At 42.0% G+C, this 20,764-nt stretch overlaps 1 protein-coding gene across 2 annotated transcripts in view; it reads left to right on the forward strand.

Annotated features, from left to right (window-relative positions):
• Positions 1-20,764, forward strand: part of Slc25a26 (solute carrier family 25 member 26) — an 84,261-nt gene that overhangs the window by 42,382 nt on the left and 21,115 nt on the right. For both annotated transcript variants that reach the window (XM_042679774.1, XM_042679775.1), the window contains exon 6: positions 17,616-17,660. In XM_042679774.1, the coding sequence (XP_042535708.1) occupies positions 17,616-17,660 (45 nt within the window). The remainder of the gene's footprint in view (positions 1-17,615; positions 17,661-20,764) is intronic.

Below are 20,764 nucleotides of genomic sequence, written 5' to 3' on the forward strand. Positions count from 1 at the left end.
GCCGCAGATTTTTGAGGTAGATCTCAGTCCAGGTATCTGCCCAGACAGAAAGAGACTAGCTGTTTTAGGCTTCCTTTTGAGTTGACAGGTGCATGCCACCATTCCCAGCTTACTCGGTTGATATGGGCCCCCCCAGACTTTTCTGCCTGGGCTGGCTTCCCAGTCTCATCTTCCTGTGTATCTTAGGATGGTAGATGTGCACCACCTGTCCAGCTATTAGTTGAGAAGGAGTTTCGTAAGTTTTTCTCCTCTGCTGGCTTCAAATCACTATCTTCTAGATCCCAGCCTCCCAAGTAGGGAGGACAACAGGAGTGGACTACTTGTACCCAGTCACTTTTCTTTTTTTAATTCAAGCTAGAACTGCCAGTTTTCCTGCATTAATTATATATAACTGTAAGGTATATTAAATAGGTAGGTTTCATTAGGTAGCCCACAAAGAGAACACCACGTGATAATCCAGGTAGGAAAAGTAGCTTATTTACCGAACTGCTGCCCCCACAGTTGCGTGGTAGAGAGGCATGGCTGAAAAAAGGCCACCCACCCCTGGGCCAGGACTTACTTAGGACAGGGACAGGAAGAGGTGTGGCCAGGTGGGGGAAAGGTGTGGCCACACTGGATCCAGATGTGACCTCCAGGGCCTGGGACTCTCCTAAGGACAGATGGGAGGTGTAACCAGAGATGGCACAGAATGTGACCTAGCAGGAGGGGGAGGTGACTGTTTCCAGGTCTGTCAGTTACCTAGGTAACAGATACTGGGTAGAAACTTAGCCAAGAGGTAGAGACGTGTCTGCACTAGGCCTGCCTGGCCCAAGGCAGACCTTACAATAACTAGGGCTCTTATTTCAAAATGATGAAGTTAATTTGCTTGTTAGCTACTTTAAAGAATACATTTTGACTGCATACTTAGTGGAATGTAACTAATAGTGCTGCCATATGTAGGCCAAGTTCACGCTGCATGTCTTTCCTTAGCTGTAGAATTGTTGGCCACAGTTCCCACTGTGGTGGGGGTGAGGCATGGCCAATTCCTGGACACCTTTTGACTCAAATGCCAGGGAGTGTGGCGTGTGCATGTTTGTCATATTACTTACTAAGCTGACATACTGTACATGTTTAGGTAAGTGATACCATGTAGGTTCATGTAAGTTCAGTGGTTTTTACACAGTGATGAAAATGCTTAAGAATGTATTTCTCAGGACATTCTTGGTTGTTAAGCAGTGTAGCAAATAATATGAATCCAGTAGCAGAAAGAAGTATATTTTTTTCTCCTTCCTCATTGTAGTTAAGCCTGAGAGTGGTACTGTCTTTTAGAAGAAGATACCCGTAGGTATCTAAGGACCAATTAAATGGAGATGCTGGGCTCTGCTCTTGGCAGCTCTATGAGCATCTGGAGGGCAAGCCTTTCTGTGTCTGACCAGAACTCGAGGTGCCAGAATACGTTAATCAGGATGTCTTCTGGGTAGAATTGAGGCTGTGAGTCAGAAACTTAGTGAAGGTCATTTAACTTCTAAAGTGTCCTGTAATACCAGGATCCCTTAGGCAAACGTCTAGAGGTGCCTTCATTAGGTGGCTACATTTCTGTTCTTCTGTGGAATAAATCACTGCACACTTCGTGGCTTCAGACAAGTACTTTGATGTCAGAGCTCTGTAGACAGCAGTCTGGGTGTGGCGGATGTTGGCTGGGACTCCAGTGTCCTCGAGACTCTAGAGTCTCCTCCACACTCAGACACCATTGGCAAATGTCACTTCCTCATGACTGCATGATGAGAACCCTATCTTGTTTTGGCTCTTGGAGCGGGCCACACTTTTTAGCTGTTCTTAGGGCCTTGCCATGTGGCCCCTATCAACCCTGTCACAACATGGCACTTGGATTCTTCAAAGTCAGCAAGAACATCTCTTAGACTTCCTGTCAGTCTTGCCCGCCCCCTCCCTACCTTGGAGGAAGATAGGCCCACCCAGCATACGCTCAGAGCCAGCTCACTCAGGACTGTGTGACCCTTTCCTCAATCCCCTCTGCTTCAGGACACTGTCATTGAGGGTACAGACAGCTGAGAGGGGGAAGGTCTGTTGGGCCATCCTGTAATTCTGTTGGCCATTGTGACTTTTTAAAAAAAATATGGCCTCAGGCTTAGGCTAGTCCAATACGAGACCTCCCCTATCTGTGCTTCTTGCATGGCTTATTGCTACTAAGCCTGGGTTGTTAACTGAGATGTGGTCTTGCTAATTTTTTTTTCCCCCGGGCTAGAGTTGAACAGCCTCTCAAATAGTTGGGATTGTAGATGTGAGCTACAGTGCCCAACTCTGTGGTGACTTTTGATTGAAGAGGATTCATGACTTTACCTTATCTGAGGTTTCACATCTATGATTTTTTTTTTGGGGGGGGGTCCAGTCGTGGGGCCTGAACTCTGGGCCTGGGCGCTGTCCCTCAGCTCCTCAGCTCAAGGCTAGCACTCTACTACTTGAGCCACAGCGCCACTTCTGGCTTTTTTCTTTTTACTTATGTGGTGCTGAGGAATTGAACCCAGGGCCTCATGCATGCAAGGCAAGTGCTCTACCACTGAGCCACCTTCCCAGCCCGCACATCTATGATTTTTAAAAACAAATCTTGCCCTTTTCTGTCTGGCAGTATTCACCTGTCCATTTCCTTGTTTTACATCTGATACCACCGGAGCAGGATCAGGGTGGTCTCTGAGCTTCTGCTAGGTGGTGGGTGCTTGCTGGCACCTGCTGCCTGGTCCCTGGTGTTGGAAAGAAGGGTTGGGTATAAGATGTTGGATTTTTGTTTACTAATACATTTCAAATGCTTTGAGGTGTGTTGTGTCCAGTTTGCAGAGGAGGGTGGGTCTGTTAGTTCAGACCTCAGTTGTTTTCTGTACCTGGCATAACCCTCCTTTTTATCAAATGAACGGTCATAAAAATGGTACGTTAGTATTAAGAAGATGACTTGTGACAGAAATTAGGATTTTTAGGGTAAAAAAAATCACCAAATCTTAAAAAAATATTTTGTCACCTAAAAGTAGGTTTTGTGGGATTTGTTGTTGTTGTTGGTTGTGAGGCTTGAACTCTGGGCCTGGGTGCTATCCCTGAGCTCTTTTGCTCAAGGCTAATGCTCTACCACTTTGAGCCACAGCACCATTTCTGTTTTTTTTAGTGTTTAATTGGAGATAAAAGTCCCAATGGGCACTTTTCTGCCTGGGCTGGCTTTCAACTGTGATCTTCAGATCTCAACCTCCTAAGTAGCATTACAGGCATGAGCCACTGGCACCCAGCAGTTTTGTGTTTTTCTTCTTTTTCAAATTTTTTATTGTGATTAAGTGGTTACATAATTCCCCAAATTTCACAGTATTGTGGATAGTGATGCTTAGTTAAAGTCACAAACACATTCTAACTTTCATGGAGCAAATTGTCTATCATTGTCTATAACATTTATGAGTTCTATGAGCTTTGTGATACAGTTATTTCTTCCACATTGGGTGGTATGTACATTTCTTTTGTTCCCTCTTTCCCACTTGTTCTCTCCCTCCCATCGCTGCCATTGAGTTGCTTAGTTCATTTTGGTCAATGTCCAGTGCAGCTGATGGGTCCTGCTGTTGTGTTTTTCCCTGATTTCCTCTGTGTTGTCCTCCTGGTTTCCCTCCGGTGTGCACATGTATACCATATATGTGATCAGCAGCATGGGGTTATTTAGTAGTGATTCGACCAGATGAGTGGAAGTCCTTTATTTCTTAAGTCTTGTTAATTTTGTCATATCACCTAACATTTTGGATTTAACATCCATTTATCAGGGAGACCATGTGCTGTTTGTCTTTTGACTCTTAGCTTACCTCTCTCAACATGTTTTCTTCTAGCTCCATCCATTTCCCTGCAAATGCTATTATTTTGTCCTTTCTAATGGCTACATAATATTCCATTGTGTATAGATACCACAGTTTTTGGATCCATTCATCTGTGGTGGGGCCTCTGGGTTGGTTCCATATCCTGGCTATTGTGAACAGTGCTGCGATAAACATGGAGGTGCATGTGTCCTTGTATCCTGGTTCCTGTTGTTCAGGGTAGATGCCTAGAAGTGGTATGACTGGGTCATAAGGGAGGTCAATATTTAGCTTTCTGAGGACCCTCTAGACTGCTTTCTAGAGTGGTTGTAGAAGTGTACATTCCCACCGCAGTGTAACAGGGTTCCTCTTTCTCCATATCCCCTCCAGCATTTGTCGTTGGCTGACTTGAGGATGTGGGACATTCTGACTGGGGTAAGTTGGTATCAGGGTTGTCTTTATTTGCATTTCCTTCACAACCAGGGATGGTGAACATTTCCTCATGTGTTTCTTTGCCATTTTTATCTCTTCTGAGAAGTCCGTCTTTAGTTCCCTTGCCCATTTAGTAATTGGTTTGTTAGGTTGGGGAGGGATTAGTTTCTTGAGTTCCCTGTATATACAGGATATTAACCCCTTGTCTGATATATTGCTGGTAAATGTTTTTTCCCAGTTAGTTGGTTGTCTTTCTAGCGTGGTTGCTATATCTTTAGCTGTGCAAAACCTTTTTATTTTAAGGTAGTCCCATTCGTCAAGTCTCTCTCCAATTTGTTGTGACCCTGGGACTCTGTTCAGGAAGTTTCTGTCAGTGCCTATAAGTTCAAGTGTCTCTCTTACTCTGTCCTGCAGTAGTTTCAGAGATTCAGGTTTGATGTTAAGGTCTTTAATCCATTTTGAGTTGATGTTGGTGCATGGTAGTTTGTGGTTTTTACAGTTTGCTAGAATCCTGAGATTCCTTACTAATCAATTAACAGGTCCACCCTCCCCCCCCAGAACTACAATTTGCAATTGCAGCTGCCAAAAGACCCAAGTGTTTGGAGGTGGTTCCGTCACACTCGTGCATATAATAATTCTCAAGCTCAAAAAAAAAAAAAAAAAGAATTCTCAAGCTCATTGCATGTGTTGGGTGCTCCTGCTTTTCTCTGGTATTATGTATGTTATGTATGGAGAAGTTTGGAGAAACAGTAACCAAATTTAGGAGATGAATTCTTTCCCTCTCCAGTTGGAAGAGTGCTCTCCTCATCCCTACTAGCGTTGTGGGAACTGTGTATGTGGCTCAGCTGTGATGCTGGCCCTTCTCAAAATGTTCTCTCCAGCCCCAACCACCTCCTGCTCCCCTACCTGTGAGCTCTTGGCTCTTAATTGTGTTGTTGTGGTGTGTTGATAGTTTGTTGGCTACTCATCCCAGTTTATGAATGTATTCGGTGTGGGAAAGTGTGTCTTTCACTTTTTAATTTTTATTTTGTGCAAGTTCTGTGGCCTTGTGCTTGCTAGGTTGGTGCAATACCACTGGGCTGTGCCTCTAGCCCATCCTGGAGGCTGGGAAGAAGGGGATGGCATGTGGCAAGGCTCTCCTGTGCCATCCCCTGGTGGAGGCAGAAGGGCATGGAAGGGGAGAGTGTGTGCTGTGTACCAGTGAGCCAGAGCCCCCAGCTCTTCTTTCTTATGTAACCCCCACTCAAGATTGCAAGATCACGGGCAGGGAAGGTGGCTCTATGGGCCCTGGGTTTGATTCCTTAGCATCACATAAGCAGAAAAAGCTGGAAATGCCATTGTGGCTCAAGTGACAAAGCGCTAGCCTTGAGTTGAAGAGCTGAGGGACAGTGCCCAGGCCCAGAGTTCAAGCCCCATCACACACACACACACACACACACACACACACACACACACACACGATTGCAAGATAAGGGCCTGGATCTCATCACACACACACACTCATACACACACATGCACACACACACACGGTTGCAAGATAAGGGCCTGGATCTCCTCCTGTGGGCTTACACACACACACACACACACACACACACACACACGATTGCACACACACACACACACACACACACACAAACACACATGGTTGCAAGATAAGGGCCTGGATCTCCTCCTGTGGGCTTCCAAAACGATAGCAGACTTGCTTGAGGCAGCATTGTTGGAACTGACCTTCAGAGGTAGTAAGGAAGGGTAGAAGATTTTGAGAAGATTCTGTCTTTGCCTTTGGATTTTTAAAATGGAGTCTCTTATATTAATCCTATGGCACTCAAAAGGGCTTTAGTATTTGTTAAATAAGACACTTTTACCTTGTAAAGTTTACATCTACTACTTGAAGATAGTTGGAGTTGTATAACATATGGGATCTACACTGTCCAGTTTCTGGAGTAAAAAGAAAAATTGGCCAGTGATTGCCACAGCTCTTGTCTCATTACAGTGGGGTTGGGCTCTGTAGTAAGACAAACCTCTTTCCAACCACAGGTAGACACTTTAGCTTAGGCCTCATAAGGCCTCCCACCAGAGTTAGTATTGGAATGGAGTGTGTTGGCTTTAGCAGAACACTAGAGTTCTATTTGTTTCCCACAATTTTCTGCATGTTTGTTTCAAATGAACCATAATACCATTCAATGCCAACATGTGGTTTTAATAACAAATAAGCATGGGCAAATGAGTGTTGACTTAGAATTTGAAGCTTTATGCATATGCCATTGACATTACTGTCTGGGTAAATTTATAATCAGTTTAGAGTTACTCTTTGGGCATCAATTATTTGGGGATATCTATTGATTAAAAGCCACACATTTTCAGTAAGCTTTTCATAGTACATTTTCAGTCAAGTTTTATGAGTAAGTGAGAACAGATTTCCCTCAGGACTCTTTTTTTTTTGCCTCTTGTCTCTGAACTATTATGGTTTATATTGTGTCAAAATGAGACTTTCAAAATAATCATATATGGTATTATATAGTTCCCTTTTTCACAAAAGTTAGTGAGAGTTTTGAAGCAGAAATTTGCTACGTTACCTACTCTGAATGCTAGGATTGGGCATGAGGGTAGCTTCCCTTTTTCTTCTTCTCATCCAGTGGGGAAATAGCAGGAAACAGCTGTTCTGTGTGAATGTCTCTCCTCTCAGGTAGCTGATGAGGCAAGAACAGGTGTCAAAGGATGTAGAGAAACAGCTACTTACAGAAGCTACACTGGACTTGGCTATCTTGGCTTTAACTGACGTAAAACCACATTTTCAAGTGAGCTTTAAGGTATTAAAAGTATTCTGGTCTGAAAAGTTGAAGAAATGTAATATCTAAAACAATGTATTGTATTAGCTTTTGAAGTTCATTTGTAAATCTAGTTTTCTCTCGCCTTATTTCATGTCTGTTTTTTAGGAGGAAAAGAACTTTGCCTCTTGGAATGAATGGTTGAGGGCCTTTACATTATACTGACAGATTAACAAAAAGAAAAAAAACAGATTTAATTATGTGTGTATATACAAAGGTCACAAAAATATAGTTCAAAGAGGTTGTTAAAATTTTGGGATTGTATACCATTAAAAATATTTTTCTTGGCATAATTGGGGTTTGAACTCAGGAGTTTGCGAGGTAATGACTCTACCACTCTTTGCTCTACCCCAGTCCATTTGCTTTAGTGTTTGAATCAGGTCTCATGGGTTTTTGTGATTGTTGTTGTTTGTTTTTTGTTGGGCTTCCCTCCAGCCATGAACCTTCAGTTCTTTACCTCTCAAGTAACTGGGATTACAGGTGTAAGGCACCATGCTCAACCTGTACACCATCTTTAATACAGCATGTTTAGGGACAGAGGGTCCCATCTGAGAGAACGTATGGCTTCTGGGAACGGGGAGGTAGAAAGGACATTTATGGAAAAATGAGATAGATGATAGGAGGGGAAAATGGAAATAGTTTTGTGATAGTGTCTGGGGATGGTGTTGATTTCTTCAGGAAGAGGCTTAGTGTTGCTCCTGGGGAAAGGTTTGTACCAATGGAGTTCTCTGAGCAGATTGTATAAATGTGCCACTATTTGTTTATCCTCCATAGACACTGAGTTGCCAGTTTGGGGCTCTGAAGCAACTATGGGTATTCTACACATCTTTGTGTAGATACTTGTGCTATTTCTTTTGAGATGAAATTAGTGTGTTTAAATTTTAAAGAAACTGCCAAAGTGTTTTCCACAGTAACTGTGTCATATCACACTTTGCCAGCTGTGTGAAAGTCCTAGTTGTCCTGTGTCCGTGCCAGCACTTGGTGCTTTCTCTTTTCCATTCCAACTCAGTCATCGAGTTTCTTTTTACTTTATGGCATCAGTACATCCTTTTGTTTCCCAGAGGCACGAAGCCTTTTACCATTAAGTATGGTAGCAGCAAGGTTTCCTATACATCTTTGTAAGATTGGAAACATTCCCTATTTTTCATAGTTTGCTACTTGTTTATTTAATTTTTCAAGTACTTTTCCTGCACCTGTTGAGACCATCTGGTGTTTGTTTGTTCCATCCGCATGGCAGATGATACTGACTGGAGGGATAGAGGAAGGACTCCATGTCCTGGGATTTCTGGGATATGCTCCTGGCTCATTACCATGGATCACTATTTTCATGTACCTTTGGGCTCACTGGCTAGGGTTTTGTTGAGAATATTTTTCCTGTTAGTTTGGCTTCACTTTGTTGATTCTTTTCTAGCTTAAATTGCAAGCTTATATAATTGATCAATAGACTTTTTTCCTCGTGTGTTTGAAATTGTACATTGATCCCTAAACAAGAAGTTAATTGTGTCTTCCCAAATTCTCGATATGTTGTTTTCACTTTCAGTCATTTCATAAGATTCTAACTATTTCCTTAGGTATAAAGCCGTAGAGAAAATAAGAAGATAACATATGAAATGATAGTTCTGTTCCTTGAGTTTATCACAGAGCTAAAGTATGGAAGTGAGCTGAGTTACCGAGGGCTTCAAGCCCCTCCAAGAAGGTGCAGAACACAGAAACTTACTCCTATGGCAAATTGATGGAGGTTCTAGTCACCACAGTAAGAAGAAAACAGACTCTTAATTTTTTTGGGGGGGAGGGGGGTCCAGTCGTGGGACCTGAACTCTGGGCCTGGGCACTGTCCCTCAGCTCTTCAGATCAAGGCTAGCGCTCTACCACTTGAGCCACAGCGCCACTTCCGGCTTTTTTTCTTTTTGCTTATGTGGTCTGAGGAATTGAACTCGGGGCCTCATGCATGCAAGGCAAGCGCTCTACCACTGAGCCACCTTCCCAGCCCCCAGACTCTTTAATTTTTAAAAAAATTGTTTGTGTCAATATTAGGAGTTGAACGCAGGTCCTTGAGCTCTCACTCAGATTGCTTGCTCAAGGCTGGAACTCCCCACCACTTGAGCACCTCTAGTATGGCACACGCGCGTGCGCGCACGTGTGTGTGTGCGTGTGTGTGTGTGTGTGTGTGTGTGTGCGCGCGCATGCGCATGTATGTGTGCATGCCAGTACTGGGGATTAAACATGGGGTCTGGATGCTGTCCCTTAGTTTTTTCTACCACAGGGTCACATCTCTATCTCCACTTTTTGATAGTGAATTGGAGATAAGAGTCTCACACACTTTTCCTTCCCAGGCTGGCTCTGAACCTTGAACCTTATATGTCAGCCTCCTGAGTAGCTAGGATTATAGCTAATTAGCCACCTGCTAATATTTTTATCTTTGATTGCCAAAGCTCCATCAACTATTATTCCAAAATTTCTGTCGCACCGTTATTGTCTTGGATACCCTAGATCAGTCTCCTGTCTAGCCATGTACTCAGCCATTGTTGCAAGAACCTCCTAGTTAGTGTTTTGCTAAGCACCATGTGCTGTATGTGTGTGCAGCTCTCATCAGCTTGCGTTCTCTTTAGACTGGTACTCAAGGTATTGTATAGGAAGAGTCTGCCCTATGTATTCCCTTCTCTGTGTGCCATTAGGTCTGTCCCCTCACATGGGCTTACTTAGAAGAGTTTCTGTTTCCTAATGACAGAAGACCTTAGCCTACTAACATACCATCTGTCTTTCAAACCCTGGCCTGTTTCTGCCATCAGTTGATAGAAATGATCTGTGTAGCTTGAGGTCTCCTGGGACACTTTGAGTACATGGTCTTCCTGATCTTCTCTTCCAAATAGGACCTTGAGTCGGCAAATGCTTGTCTAGTAAATGTCATGCTATAGTTTTATTTTGTTTTTCAATTTTTTTCCTGCTAGATTGCATTTTCTTAAAAGACATTGAATTTACTTTAGTCATGTGGATTTAAGACTGTAAGTGTCAAGGCTGGATTGCTTGTCCAGGGTGTATGTTTGCTATGCCATTGATGTTCCGTTTCTGGCTTCTACATTACTTTTCCTGGGATGGATCCTTAGAAGAAGGGGCCGCAGATGAATGGTAGCTGGTGGAAGCGGAACCTTGCACAAGCTAGTCCAGCACTCTGCCATTGAGCTGTACCGCAGCGCTGTGGGCCTGGTTTGAAAACCGAAGTTAAATCATTGGGAAATTACTATTTTTAAGTATTCACATTTGTAGTAAGCCTGTTGAAATTACTTTTTTGGAGAACATTACTTGGTGAACTGTCTGCAATCTATCACCAAATCCTCCCTCATACAGTATAATGAAAGTATATTTGGTGAAGTAAACTTTCAACCGAAAGTAGGGAGGTTATCCTTTGTAATATTCAACAGTACTGGTTTATGTCTGAAAACTCCATAAGCATCCCATGCCTGGCACATGATTTCTGCAGTACCAACTTAACCACAGGAAGTACCCTCTGGGTTTCCTGTCTCTCAGGACAAGGTTGCCTTAGAATAGGGTTGCGTTTGCCTTATCCTGCCTAAATAACAGGGAACGAGACTTTACTAAGGTTAAGAATTATTTCTTCTGCCTTTTGTTGTTGTTGTTTTTGGTCATGAGTCTTGGACTCAGGGTCTAGGTGCTGTCCCTGAGCTCTTTTTGCTCAAGGCCAGTGCTCTGCCACTTTAAGCCACAGTGCTACTTTAGTTTCTTCTGGTGATTAATTGGAGATAAGAGTCTCATGGACTTTCCTGCCTGGGCTGGCTTTGAACCACGATCCTCAGATCTCAACCTCCTGAGTAGCTAGGATTACAGGCGTGAACCACTGGCATCCAGTCCCCTCCTCCCTCTTTTCCTCCCCCCCCCTTCCTTCCTTCCTTCCTTCCTTCCTTCCTTGTGACTGATAATAAATTGCCTGGGTTCCCTAGTGTTTCTTTTTATTGTAAATATTATTTGATAAAGGAAATTGCTAGCAAGGAAACCTGTAGCGCTTAGCTCCCTTAGCTCTGCCTGTCTCACTTTCCCTGGCTTGTCCATATTTAAAGCAAACAAACAAATCTAATACCATAACGAATTAAATCCCTATCAGTCATCTACTATTCTTAGTCATGTGCAAGTGTAGACACACACGCGCGCGCACACACACACACACGCACGCACGCACGCACACACACACACACACACACACACACACACACTGTGTATGGCTTAGTTTCTCTAGAACATGGGTTTGGAGCCCCCCACTTCCATCTCATCCGCTTGAGTGTATCACTCATGTAGTACCAATGTTCTTACCTGTGTTGTGTGAAATCTTAGTGACTCCCCTAGTTTTGGGAATGATATTTTAGATGAATTTGACTAAACTATGTGTTTCTTATAAGCAATTGAATTTTTTTATACTTGTTTGCTAAAATGATTGATAATGAAAGTGTTCCACTGAATAATTTTAAAAAGAAGCAAAATGTTAATTCTGTATGTTGAGCACAGCTTATACAGTTTAGTAGTGAAAAACAGGGATTTCATCCTGCCTGCATTAGAGGAGTGTGTCTTAAGGAGTTTTAGACAGACTCAAGAAGCACCAGTATCCCATGCTTTCTTGTATATGTGCAATGTAGAACACAAAGTCGGGGAAGTAGAGGGGAGACTACTGTGTAAGAAGAGGATGGAGAGAAGGGGATAAGTGAGCACATGCAACACAGGTAGTTATGATCAAAGTACATTCTATATAAAAATGTCAGACTCTCCTGGGTGCATGCTGGATGACAGGCACGCCACCACACGCAGCTATTGGCTGAGAAGGGTCTTGCTTTGCGTACCCAGGCTGGCCTGAAACTACAGTCCCCCGAATCTCAGCCTTCCAAGTAGCAGAGATTACAGACATGAGCTCTGGCACCTAGCTCCCCACCTTCTCTCTCTGCCTCTGTCTGACTCCCCCCCCCCCCCCCCCCCCCCCCGCCGCGCCCTCCTCTCTCTTATTTTTTTTCAGCAAGATTTTCGGTCTAGCCCAGGTTGGCCTCTAACTAGTAATTCTCCTGCCTCAGCCTTGTGAGTATATCTGTGACACTTTATCATCATCAGTGCTCTAATATTTCTTTCAGGGACCTAGGCATTCAGAGGATTTGCTGTGTGTTGGATGCTGATCTGGGAGCTTTGATTTATGATAACCCCATCCTACTACTATCCTTAACTTTCTTACTTTCTTACGATTTTCCAATGGACTCCTGACTCCTGGAGCTCCCACTAAGTCAGCTGACAGGGTGTGGTTTCAGAGGAAACAGCAGCGGAAATAAACTCCAGGGCAAATTAACCTATACAACAGGGCCTATGCAGTTGCTTTTAAGATGGGAGAAACTGGTGTTGAGAAGCTGGGAGTTGAGTTTGAGTATTTTCAGTGTGTGATATCTGTTAGACATGCAAGTGAAACTGTTAGAGGGGACATTGATGGCACAACCTGTCAGACAAACCTTTAAATATTAGATTTACTGTATGTATGTAGTTTACATATTGTTTGGATGTGTGCAGCCTTTTAAGAAAAGAGCCTCATCAAAAAATACCACTTATTGTTTTACTTTGTAAAGCCATAGAATGGTCAGCAATATCTTACACAATAACTTCACTCACAAACCATTTTCTATTTTGAGCACTGTACCAAATTGCTTTAAGTCTTTAAGATATTACTCATTTTTCACTTATTTTATAGCTCTCATACATTTTTACCTACTTTCCTAATTTGTAAAAAGGAAACTAGCCAAGGGTTGGTGGCTCACGTCTGCAATCCTAGCTACTCAAGAGACTGAGATCTGAGGATCACTGTTCGAAACCAGCCTGGGCAGAAATGTCTCTGTGAGACTGTTCTCTCCAGTTAACCACTCAAAACCCAGAAGTGGTGCTGTGGTTCAAAGTGGTAGACCTTGAGCAAAAGAGCTCAGGGACAGAGCCCAAGCCTTGAGTTCAGGCTCTACAACCAAGACTAGAAATAATATACTTTTTCAGTTAGTTTTTTTTTTTTCCCCTAGAGATAGTAAAATAATGATTTCCAGGATTCTGGGTTTTAATATGAGAGGTTTCACCTTTATTAGTTGCAGAACAGAAAATAGAGATATTTATTCTCATGTTCACTCCCATTTTGGGGGGATGGGAGTGGGGGGTAGTACTGGGTCTCTTTCTAGGCTTTTTCTCTTATGACTGAGCCATTCTCTTATGAATTGAGCCATGTCTCCAATCCAGCTTTTTTGGTGGTTAAGTCTTATAGACTTGAGTACTGGGGCTGGCTTCAAACCTCCATCCTCAGATCTCAGCCTCCTGAGTGGCTAGGAAGAATCGCAGGCAGGAACCACCTGGTCTGTTTATTTATTTTTACTTGTGCCTGTACTAGGGTTTAACTCATGGTCTGAGTACTGTCCCTTAGTTTATTTGCTCAAAGCTGGTGCTCCATCGCTTGATACATACCTCCAGTTCTGGCTTGTTTCTGATTAATTGGAGAAAAGAGTCTCATGGAATTTTCAGCCCTGACTGGCTTCAAACTGTGATTCTCAGAGCTCAGCTTCCTGAATAGCTATGATTACAGCCATGAGCCACTGGTGCCTGGTCTTGTCTCTTCTTACGTTGATGAGTAGTTTTATCATAATAGGTTACATACTTACATTTAAAATATGAGAGATTTGCTTTCAGGATTTCCAGACTGTAGTGAATTACAGACTAATCTGATATTACAACAAAATAATATGATAAAATACTGTCATATAGTTGAGAACACCAGTGTGGAAAATGATATCCTAGGAGCTACTTTCACCTAGATTGTTATGGTGATGCTGTAGACTATAGAGATAGAAAAATCTCATCATAATGTCACTGTGTATGAGCAACCTTCCCCCCTTGCCTCTGGCACTGAGTTAGTGATTGGCAGCAGCTTCAGGTTCTTCACTTACAGACTCTGATGTACTTGCTACTTGCACAGTAGACTCTTCCTCTCCTTTCTCTGCTTCTTCGATGGGCATGCACTGACAAGCGTGCGCGCGCATGTGCGCTCGCACGTACACATATGTGTTTGTAGTTAATTAAAAACCACGAAAGGAAGACTGGGCACTGGTGGCTCACACCTGTAATCCTAGCTACTCAGGAGACTGAGATCTGAAGATTGAAGTTCAAAGCCAGCCTGGGCACCTTATTATCAGTCTTACCACCAACTGACAGCCAAAAAAGCCAGAAGTGGAGCTGTGGCTCAAGAGGTAGAACACTAGCCTTGAGCACAAAATCGCCGGGACAGTGCCTAGGCCCCTGAGTTCAAGCCCCAGCTGTGGCACCAAAACAAAACACGAACAGGCACCAGTGGTTTATACCTCTAATCTTAGCCACTCAGGAGGCTGCAGTATGGAAGATTGTGATTTGAAGCCAGCCTAGGTGGAAGAGCCTTTGAAATTCAATTTCTAAAATAAATAGCAAAAACCAGGACAGGAGGAGTAGCTTACATGAAAAGATCACCATTTAGGCAATTAAGCAAAACAAAGAAATAAATCCACAAAGGGCATTTATGGTTAAAATTCTTTGCTGATAGGTCAAATGCTAGCAATCTACATTGGAGGTTCTTATACTTTGTCTTTTCCTCCCTTCCTTCTTTTCTCTCCTCCTCCCTGCTCCTTTGTTTTCCAGAGCTGAGGACCAAATTCAAGGCCTTGCACTTGTCAGGCAAGGGCTCTTCCACTAGGTTAAATCCCTAGCCCTTTTTTGCACTTTTTAATTGTCACTATGGGCCAAGGAGATCTGAGCCTCCCTTCCCTTACTCTTGGATACCACCAAAGTGGAGTGAGTAAAGGCACAGTGGGATACTAATGGACACAACCCTAGCCAAGCACAGCGACTTGGAAGTTGTCAGGCAGCGCAGGAAGCTCTTCTGTGAGTCATTTGTAGGATCTCTTGGAAATGAGAATGGCCCAGCCCTTGCACCCACTACTGTATCTGTGGCAACCCTACCACTTCCTTGCTGACTTTCAAACCCTTTGTAATGGAGGTCTTGCACACAGTTTTCTTGAGTTTTAAAAAGCTTACTCCTGGAGAGTTCTGGTTGTTTCTGCCATATATGGTAACTTACACAGCTTTTGAAATGATTTTGTTTGTTCTTTAAGCTTCCCAGGTCACTTAATGATGTTGTGTGCATTGCAACTTATAGTTAAGACTTTTTTTTCTTTTTCCTTTTCTTTAATTTTTTTTTCTCTCAATACTGGGGTTTGAACACAGGGCGTCATTCTTACTAGGCAGTACACTGGATTTTTTACTGGTATTCTGATGTGAGTTCTATTGAAAAGTAAAATTTTAAGGTAAATGATACCTTAGAAATTCTATCTTCATGACTCTGCCATTATAAATAGCTTTCTTGCTTTTGAAGGACTCTAGAGTTACAGTCCAATACTTGAGGAAAGGTAAGGAGCGCTCATAAGATGGTAGATAACAACAGCCACCAAAAAGGAGTGTTCATAACATAATTGTATACATTGTTTATGCCCCTTCCTCCTGTTTACCTCATAGCTTTCTCTTTATCTTCCTTCCCTGGAATCCTCAGTAATTGCTGGAGTACAGTTGTTGCGATGTTTGTTTGTTGCTAAGTGGAGCCCAGGTTGTGTTTTAGCAGATTTCCTCCACATCTGCATCTTTGATGGTGGCTGGGTTTATGGCCTCTCACTTATTAGTGCTCTGGGTCATAACAACCTTATTCAAACACAACATCTTACGCGGTGGCTTTAAACAGGTCATGACAGTGAGTGGTTTTGTAATGTTTGGTGCAATAACCTGAGTATGCTGTGTTTTGGAGTAGAAGACTTCTGAGTGGAGCTATTCATTTTCTTCATCTATAAAACATAGTAGAACAACAGTTTACAGCTGTTTGGGGTATAACATTGCACATTTTGAAGAACCATCACTGTTGTGTAACTGCAGAGCTGACTGGGGGGTGGGAGAAGCTAGCTCTTGGGCAGGGCAAGGCAGGGCAGGGCAGGGCGCTGTGTTGTGCTAAGGCCAGGGGAAGCGTTTGTGTTCACTGTGGAGCTGTTTGTGACAGTTCTTCCACATGTGTGCAGCACATTTCCACCATGGTTTTCTATCCTGGAAATGACAGCAAGTGTGCAACACAATTCAGCTTGAAGAACTTTGAAGAATTTTCACACATCAGGAGTTTATCTTACTGGAAGCCAAAAATAAATTTAATTATTTAAGCATTTATAGCATATTTAATTGTCTTCGGCTGTCAGTTAATTTTGGTTTAGAAAGTAAAGTTGAGGTTTACTGTTGGTTTGCTTTTTAAAATAAATATCCACTGGAATTGTTTGGCTATTCCAGATGTGTGATTTTTAAATTACCTCTTTAAACCAAAGGAACAATTTGATGAATAACTTTAATAGAGGAAAATAGCCTTAGTGTTCGTCCATAGAATGTACAATCTAACAGCATTAAGTACCACAGTAAGTGCAGATAACATTCAGACTTATCATCCTAAAATTTTAAGGGTTATATTAAACAAGAATAGTCCTAGAAAGGATCTTACAATAAATTTTAAAGCTTTTTTCATCTTACAAATGTGAAATATTCATATTTCTGTTAGGAGAGAAGAAAATAATCTATAATACTACCAGTTAGTCCTTTGGGGCATGTTTTATTATATATAATACATTTTTAGAAATTTAGAAAAGCTTTAGGTAACATTATATAATCAAGTTTGGAGTTTTGATAATTAATTGAAAATACAGCTCATGTTCGAATCAGACCATGTCGATCCTTTTGTGTTTGATAACTAAAACAACTAAACTACAGTTGACTTCTCTAGTGGAACTTGGACAGTTAATTCAAGCTAAAAGCATTGATTTTTCTCTCTCTTTCTTTGCCATTTCCTTCTGAATAGAAGGCAGATTTTCTTTCTGTGGTAACGGTCAAACTCAAGCTTCCCTCTTACTCTAGCAGAATTAATTGCTGGACTTTTAAGTTTCTGATTAAATACAAAAACTTGAGAAGCAACTTCATACCCTAATAAGAAGCAAATCCCTGTTAATTTCACACTTGCCATAGGTTCAAGTCTACACTGACCACCATTAGGGACTGAGCTAAAGACAGATGACATCATTGGGGCCAGAGTGTGCCTGGGCATTGTCACTGCAGCTTTGGCCCACTGGGCCAGAGTGGATGGCACACAGGCTTACGGGAATGGTCCATTGGGATACAGGCTTTTGTGTTTCAGTGCCCAGGACTTGTCCACATGTGCTTTTCCCTCCATTTCACACTGTCACTTGATGTGTGTGGGCTAGAAAAACTAGAGGGTTTATAACTACATTATTCCTCTTCTTCTCAACCTGCATAAATTTGCTTAATATTGGCTATTTTTATGTGTATGTATGTGTATGTATATGTAAAGTTGTATACACATATATTAAAGTTAAAATTAAATGTCTCTGATAATTACAGCGTTTTACAACAAAGAATGCCAGACAAATGCTGATTTTTCTCACCTATTTTGTTTTTTTCTCCCCTTCCCCAGATTCCTTTCTCTTTGGTCCAGTTTCCCTTGTGGGAGTCCTTAAAAGTAAGTTTTTCAAGGTTCATATGCAATCTCTGTCTGTTTTTCACCAATAGAATATAATGGTGAGTTTAAGACTCAGTATTACAGCTGAGAAGATCTTGTGCACGTGATTTGCACACAGTGAGCCTGTTCCATTGGTCTCATCTGGTATTAGGAATGCACAGAGCAGGCAGGACTGAAGAAACAGCTTTGTCTTTGCATATTTCCGTATTACTGCTGTTTTTCTTCACACATATGTGTTTTATTTCACTGTGTAAGTGTACAAGTATGTGTGTGTGTGTGAGAGAGAGAGAGAGAAAGAGAGAGAAAAATAGAGAGAGAGAGAATATAACATCGGCAAGAGTACAGAAAAGACAGCGAGGCCATGAATGATTGAAAGGCCAGGACTCCTTGAGACACATCAAGCAGGCAAGAGGAGGCTATGGGGTTCCCAGTAAGATGTGGAGCCCTTAGTGAGAAACAGCAGTGTGGGCACTCGTGAGTAACTCCTGGAGAAACCACTCATTTGTTCAGGAAGGAAAAATAATTTAAAATCTGCTTACCCATAGACTTTGCATTAGGCTTTGCCACAGGGATACTGAAAGGTGTGAAGCATGATATTAAGTACATAATACCTATGTACTTTAAATGCCAGCGTTTTAAAGACTAATAAAATATTAAAGAACCTCTTACATGGTAAGGAAAAGTACTATTTTTGAAAACTTTCATGTTATACCTGTGTGCATGTTCTTGAATTCCTATTTTATTGGGTTTCTATGTATTTCTTGCTGGGCTAATGGTGAAAAAAGATAGAAAGATCTTAGTGAAGTAAAAATGACTCATAAATAACCAAAGGTAAAATGGCACGGTGTCTGGATAGCTAGCTGGGCACTGGTGGCTGCTGCCTATAATAATCCTAGCTACTTAGGAGGCTGAGATCAGAGAATTCAGATTCAGAGTCGGCCTATGCAGACAAATCTGAGAGACTGCTACCAACAGTTAGCCAGCTGAGATTAGAGGTAGAGCTCAAGGGTTGAGTGTCAGCCTTAGCAAAATAGCTTAGTAAGAACTGGAGGCCCCAAGTTAAAGCCCCAGGACTGGTGTCCTCCTTGCCCTAAAAAAAGAAAGAAAAGAAAAAAATCTAGTCGTTAGAAAAAGTCAAACAAAAGGAATCCATAATTGTATAGAATTACTATTCACTAAATCATCATACACAATATCTTTTGAAGAATGTCATGAGTTATTTGAACTCTATTGAAGTTATACACTAAAGAATAATAAATTTATATACATCATGACTTTTTTTTTTTGGTTGCGGGGCTTGAACTTTGGGTCTGGACAATGTCCCTCAGCTCTTCAGCTCAAGGCGAACACTCTACCACTTGAGCCCCAGTGTCACTTCTGGTTTTCTGGTGGTTAATTGGAGATAAGAGTCTCACGGACTTTGCTGCCCGGGTTGGCTTTGAACCATGATTCTCAGATCTTAGCCTCCCGAGTAGCTAGGATTACAGTCATGAGCCACCAGCACCCTACTAACATTACTCTTAAAAACAATATTAGGTGGGCACCCAGTGGCTCATGCCTGTAATCCTAGCTACTCAGGAGGCTGAGATCTGAGGATTGCAATTCAAAGCCAGCTCAGGCAGAAAAGTGCCAGTGAGACTCTTATCTCCAGTTAACTACTCAAAAACCAGAAGTGGTACTGTGGCTCAAGTGGCATAGTACTAGCCTTGATTACAAAGAGGCTTAGGGACAGCACCCAGTCCCTGAGTTCAAACCCCACAACTGACAAAATAAAAATAAAAATAACATTAAAATAAAATAAAAATAACATTAACTATTGAGAAATAGTTTTTATATGTGATCTGATTTCAAGAGGTAGTAGTACTTATTTAACATAGCTTTTTTGGTCTTTTATTGTTATTTTGTTCTGAGTATGTTATTCTGTGTGGTGCATGATGAAAATAGATTTCTCAGGCAGCCTTTTGAGGCATGAAGTGACAGCCATCCAATGAGAAGGTCACATTCCATTAGCATACCAGCACTCCCTTTTAGTGTGTGGCAGAGAACAATAAGCCAACAGCTGTCCAGCAAACAAGCCTCACTTTATGTGTGCCTCAATAAGCAGTATTCACCCAGATCTGCACGCTCTGCCATCCTCATGCCTGAGCTCTGTGAATTACAGGACTGTCTGGAGGCCCAGAGAGGGGAAGGCACAAGGCTCAGTTCTTCCCCTGTTAAGGACATATGGAGGACTCTACCTAGTTAAGACACGTCATGTCACGGCAATCATAGATATCAAGCTGTGCTTAAAAGAAGTTAAAAACATATATGAAGATGCCATGTATTTTTGAACTTGAGCTTCTTGAGGAATAAGACATGATAAACTTCACTCCTTAAAGGTGTGCATTTTTGCAAATTTTGACAGATGTTGGGAACCACCACTACATTAGTATTTTCTAGCACTCCCAAGTTCCCTCAGTGTTCCCTCTGCTCCAAACCTGTGTTTTCCCCTTTTCCATACTGTTCCCTTAGTAGATAGTACATATCCATCACAGGGCATCTTGTGCCTCCCTTCACTTCAGTAGAACTCTTGATGTTCTTCATGCTGATTCTTCATTGGTAATTTTTTAAAATCACTTTGTAGTATTTCAAGGTAAGTCCGTGTGCAGTGCAGCTCTTTGGTTTTCCATTCATCACTAATATGCATGTGGGATGCTTCCAGGTTTGGTGGGTATGAAAAAACTGCTCTAAAGATTTGCTTGTAGATTTGTGTAGATGTTGGTTTTTAGAAGTACCAGGGTGTGGTGCTGATGGGTTACAAGGAAAGCATGTGTTTGATTTTATAAGGAACTAGGAAGGTGTGTTCCACGGTGACGCCCCCATCCCTCCTTCCCACCCAGGTTCCAGGGGCTCTGTCTCTATTATTACTTGTTAGTTGATTTGAAAAAAATCAACTGGCTAATAGTGTCTGATGGTGGTTTTCATTCCTAGTTCCCCTTAAGGCTAAATAATGCTGAGCATCTTTTCATAAAGTAATAGTGTTCAAAAGAAATGACAAAAAAAACAAAAAACAAAACCCAAAGCATGTGAATGTGAGATCATAGTGTTTTTAAAGAAGTCAGCAG

Source organism: Dipodomys spectabilis, unplaced genomic scaffold, assembly GCF_019054845.1.
Source record: "Dipodomys spectabilis isolate Male_0828 unplaced genomic scaffold, ASM1905484v1 ptg000054l, whole genome shotgun sequence".
NCBI lineage: Eukaryota > Metazoa > Chordata > Mammalia > Rodentia > Heteromyidae > Dipodomys > Dipodomys spectabilis.